The sequence below is a fragment of the Camelus ferus genome, chromosome 29, assembly GCF_009834535.1.
Source record: "Camelus ferus isolate YT-003-E chromosome 29, BCGSAC_Cfer_1.0, whole genome shotgun sequence".
In the NCBI taxonomy this organism is placed as follows: Eukaryota; Metazoa; Chordata; class Mammalia; order Artiodactyla; family Camelidae; genus Camelus; species Camelus ferus.
Window position 1 is genome coordinate 25808592 of NC_045724.1, and position 4064 is coordinate 25812655.

At 58.9% G+C, this 4064-nt stretch overlaps 1 protein-coding gene across 1 annotated transcript; it reads right to left on the reverse strand.

Moving 5' to 3' along the window:
• Positions 1-241: 241 nt before the first annotated feature.
• Positions 242-2651, reverse strand: SOX17 (SRY-box transcription factor 17). The gene is made up of 2 exons (XM_032469962.1): positions 2139-2651; positions 242-1535 (listed from the first exon to the last, which is right to left on the reverse strand). Exons 1-2 carry the CDS (start codon positions 2443-2445, stop codon positions 622-624), a joined length of 1221 nt encoding a protein of 406 aa, XP_032325853.1. The 5' UTR covers positions 2446-2651; the 3' UTR covers positions 242-621.
• Between the last annotated feature and the right edge of the window lie 1413 nt (positions 2652-4064).

Sequence of the window (4064 nt, forward strand, 5' to 3'; positions counted from 1 at the left end):
GAAATGTATAATGTAGGCTCGTTCCGTGAGGGTCTTTCCCCTAGCAAAAACCTGGGGTACCCAAATGTTCACATTAGGGCTTCTCCTTCAAGGCATTCAGATCTACCATTACAAGAGAATGAGAAATTTACAGTAACTATATATTAAATGTCATCATTAAAATATTTCCAATTCTATTAAATTCTTAACACTGATCTCAGAAATTGGTTTTTGTGACAGAGGCACTAGCAGAGTGAAAAAGTAGGATTCCAGATTTTATTATTTTTTTAAGATTTAAAAAACACACCTGGGATAAAATTTCTTTGATCAATAAAGCTTCAGGAAACGGAGCAAGTTTTCTGGGACCCTTTGGAAACTGGTGAACTTGAACTTGGAAATGGGGTTTAGACAAGGCAACAGTGGGCAACAGGTATCTGCACAAGTCTTGAATCACAACCTCGCATTTTTTTCTCCCCCCAACTGTTCAAGTGGCAGACAAAATAAATTACCATAAATTATACGCCAAGGCAACTTAAAAACAACACAACACAACATGAGGCTGAGGATTTCCTTAGCTCCTCCGGGAAGTATGTAACACTGTTTGTGCTTCTGGCCAGCAGGCTGGGTCGGATCAGGGACCTGTCAAACGTCAGGATAGTTGCAGTAATATACCGCAGAGCTGGCATCGGACACCACGGAGGAGATGGCCCCGTGGCCGTCTGCGAGGTTCACGCTAGAGTCATGGCCTTGGTAGGGGAGGCCCATGTCGGGCTTGCACACAAAGTGCAGATACTGTTCAAACTCCGTGCGGTCCACCTCCCCAAGGAGCTCGGCCGGCTGGCTGGGGTCCGCGCCGTCCCGGCAGGGCAGCGCCTCGGGCGGGGGCGACGGCTGCCCCGGGCCCGGCGGGGGCGGCTGCGGCGGCATCGGGAAGCCGCGCCCGCCGCCGGGCGCCGGCGAGCCCACCGCGCCGTAGTACATGTGCAGGGCGCTGGGGGGCGCCAGGAGGCCCGGCATCGCGGGGCCCGCGGGCTCCGGGCCGAGCCGGGGGTGCAGGGGCCCGGCGGGCTGCTCCGGGGGCCCCGCGTAGTCCGCGGCCTGCGCGTAGCTGTAGGGCCCGGCGGCCGGACAGTCCCCGGGCAGCGGCGCGGCGAAGAAGGCCGGGTCGTGCTCCACACCGTCCAGCGGGGATGTGTCGGGCGTGGGCAGCGGGTAGCCATCGAGCGGGGCCGCGCCCAGGCCCTGGCAGTCGCGGTAGTGGGCGCCCATGTGCGTGGGCAGCAGCGGCGGGCCCGCGGGGAAGCCCTGCTCGGGGAAGGGCAGGCCCAGGCCGTCCATGGCCACGCGGCCGCCCTCGGGGCCCAGCGCGGCCGCCTGAGGCTCGGCGAGGCCGTGCAGGAAGCCGCCCTCCACCCGCTTCAGCCGCTTCACCTGCTTGCGCCGCCGCGGCCGGTACTTGTAGTTGGGGTGGTCCTGCATGTGCTGCACGCGCAGCCGCTCGGCCTCCTCCACGAAGGGCCGCTTCTCCGCCAGCGTCAGCGCCTTCCACGACTTGCCTGCAGGGGCGCGGGAGGTGGAGGGGCGCGGGTTTACTGTCCGAGCTCCCGCTCCCAGGCCCCACTGGCGCCAGGGCCCCCCTCCGACCTCGGACGGGGAAACTGGGGGTGGGGGGGTCAAGGTAAAGGTGAATGTTGGGACCTGGAGGCCGGGAGTACGAGCACTTGCGGAAGACGCGAGGTTTAAGGCCCTCTAAGGCACCCCTTCCTCCTTTAGCCTCCTGGAAGCGGCCTCCCGCTCACCCACTTGCGGTCGTTCGAGGAACTGAAAACGTCCCCACCCGGGAAAGGAGTCGGGGGAACGGGCCCGACAAACCCAGCTCCGCGCCCGGGTGCCCCCGCCGCCGCTCAGACGCGCGGAGAAGCCGCCTCCCCAGAGCCGCTGGCCCCGCGCCCCGGCCACCCGGGGGATCCAGGCGCCGACCACTGAGGCCCAGAGCCCCTTGGAGACTCGGGAGAACGGGAAGCGGGAAGGAACCGAGGGCCCCAGGGAAGGATGTGGCAGCCACGCACTCCTGGCCTCCCGCGCAAGGCCCGCACTCTTTGCGGCCCAAGGAAGCCGCTCCACGATTCGCACCATCTGGGTCCCGAGCTCGGACTCACCCAGCATCTTGCTCAACTCGGCGTTGTGCAGATCCGGGTTCTGCTGCGCCAGGCGCTTGCGCTCGTCCTTAGCCCACACCATGAAGGCGTTCATCGGCCGCCGGATGCGAGACTCGCCCTTGGCCCGGCCCGCGGTCCCGGCCGGCGCCCCGCTGCTCGCCGCCGTCTCGCCCTTCATCTTCATGTCCCCGAGGGGACTCAGCGACTCGGCCCAGGGACAGGGGCCCAGCCCAGCCATCACGGCGGGCAGCGCGCTCCGGGGCTGGCTCTGCTCGTCACTGGCGTACCCCGCATCCGGGCTGCTCATGGCGCTCCAGCCCTGCCCCGCGCCCCGCAACCCTCCGCCGGACACGCCGCCTCCCCCGACCTGGGGGGAGGGGGTGGGGAACGAGAGAGGGAGATGCCCGGCGGGCCGCCCGTGTTCCACAGCCCGACCCCGCGGCCCTGGCAGATCCCAGCCCACCGTGCAAGCAGCGCCCCCGCCGGCCCAGTGACACTGCGGGCGCCCCCGGGCTGCGGGGCCTTTTCTGCACAGACGTGGCCAATGGAGCGGCGGGGGCGGGCCGGGCGGGCGTCGTTAGACCCACGCCCAGCCCGCGGCCCAAATCCCAAGTCCCGGCTCAACCCCACTCCCGCCCTCTTCCCCTCCCCCGGCCCCGCGCCCAGGGCTACACCTGCCCAGGGGAAACTGGCTGGAGCCGGGCTTTGTCTCCAGGTCCTCTCTGACCCGGGAAGGGGGCCTTCTGAAAAACCTCTAAGGTGCTGGTTGGATTGCACTGCTGGATGGAAGTACTGGGACACGGTAGTCCCGACCAACACACTAAGCATCCACTAACCCAGGAGCTAAGGGTGTTTCAGTGGTGGGGGACCTAGCTTGCTTCCCCACGGATGTCTTCTTCAAATTGATAGTAAGTTTAAAAATACTTTCTCTCCCCAAGGACTCAACGTACCTGTTGTATTATATTCAAAATTCTGTGGCTGAGGTAAATCCTACTTTCTGAAACGAGATTACATATGAATGACGTTCTATAGCTCGTCATCCTGAAGAATTTAAAAGCTTTATCCAAAACAACGAACCACCCCTTGAAAATGTGTACATGAAATGTCTAACACGCATAACTAAATTTTCCCATATGTGTTCAGTGAAAGAGGCAAGACAGTTTTGATTTCTAAAATGTGGTTTAAAAAAAAAAACAGCATTGATATTTATGTACATGTCAGTGGAGAGGAAAGAAACCCCTGAGCAGCAAAACGACTGTAGCTCTTAAGGTGGTCACCCTGACAGGTGATGGGGGGTTCCTATACGTTTCTCGAGATTGGAATGATCATCTGAATGACTTCTGCTTAAATCTGAGAAACTTTTTGAGGGGGATTTGTAAACAAGCACTTATATAAGACACAGAACACCACGCACTATTCTTAGCTCCTTCTGAACATCAGCGAGCTAGTTTACCCTTATAACCCTATGAGGTCGATGCTAGTATATCTTACAGGAGAGGAAACTGTGGCACAGAGAGGTTAAGGCACTTGCCCAAGATCACAGCGTTGGGGAGTGGATGTGATCTCCAGTGGTCTGTGGAGCTCTTCACCAGTAAGCTAAGTTGTTGTGTTTGTGTATTTTGTGTATTGTGGTGTTGTCTACAGCAAAAACACAGCCATTCCTGCAGAATTTGAAAACTTTGCAAAGAAATCCATACATCAACCTCCACAACAGATTTTCTTTGTTTACTGTGAAGGGGTGATGAAAAACTAGGGCTGACATCCGGGATCTGCAGCTTCTTGTGTGATATTTCAGCGACAAAGTAATCTATCAAGACTGCTTATTAGTGGCATTCATACAAACAAAGAGATAGGGCCTTTGCAACCCCTGGCCGTCAGTTTCTCCCACAGTGCTATTTCTCCAAAGACCTCTACACACTTGTTTTA

What these genes read in the sequence shown, in the direction of transcription:
- SOX17 (XM_032469962.1), bottom strand. Translation starts at nt 2,445, where the DNA reads ATGAGCAGCCCGGATGCGGGGTACGCCAGTGACGAGCAGAGCCAGCCC. An exon ending in CGAGTTGAGCAAGATGCTGG is followed by an intron (nt 1,536 to 2,138) that starts GTGAGTCCGAGC and finishes GCGCCCCTGCAG; the next exon opens with GCAAGTCGTGGAAGGCGCTG.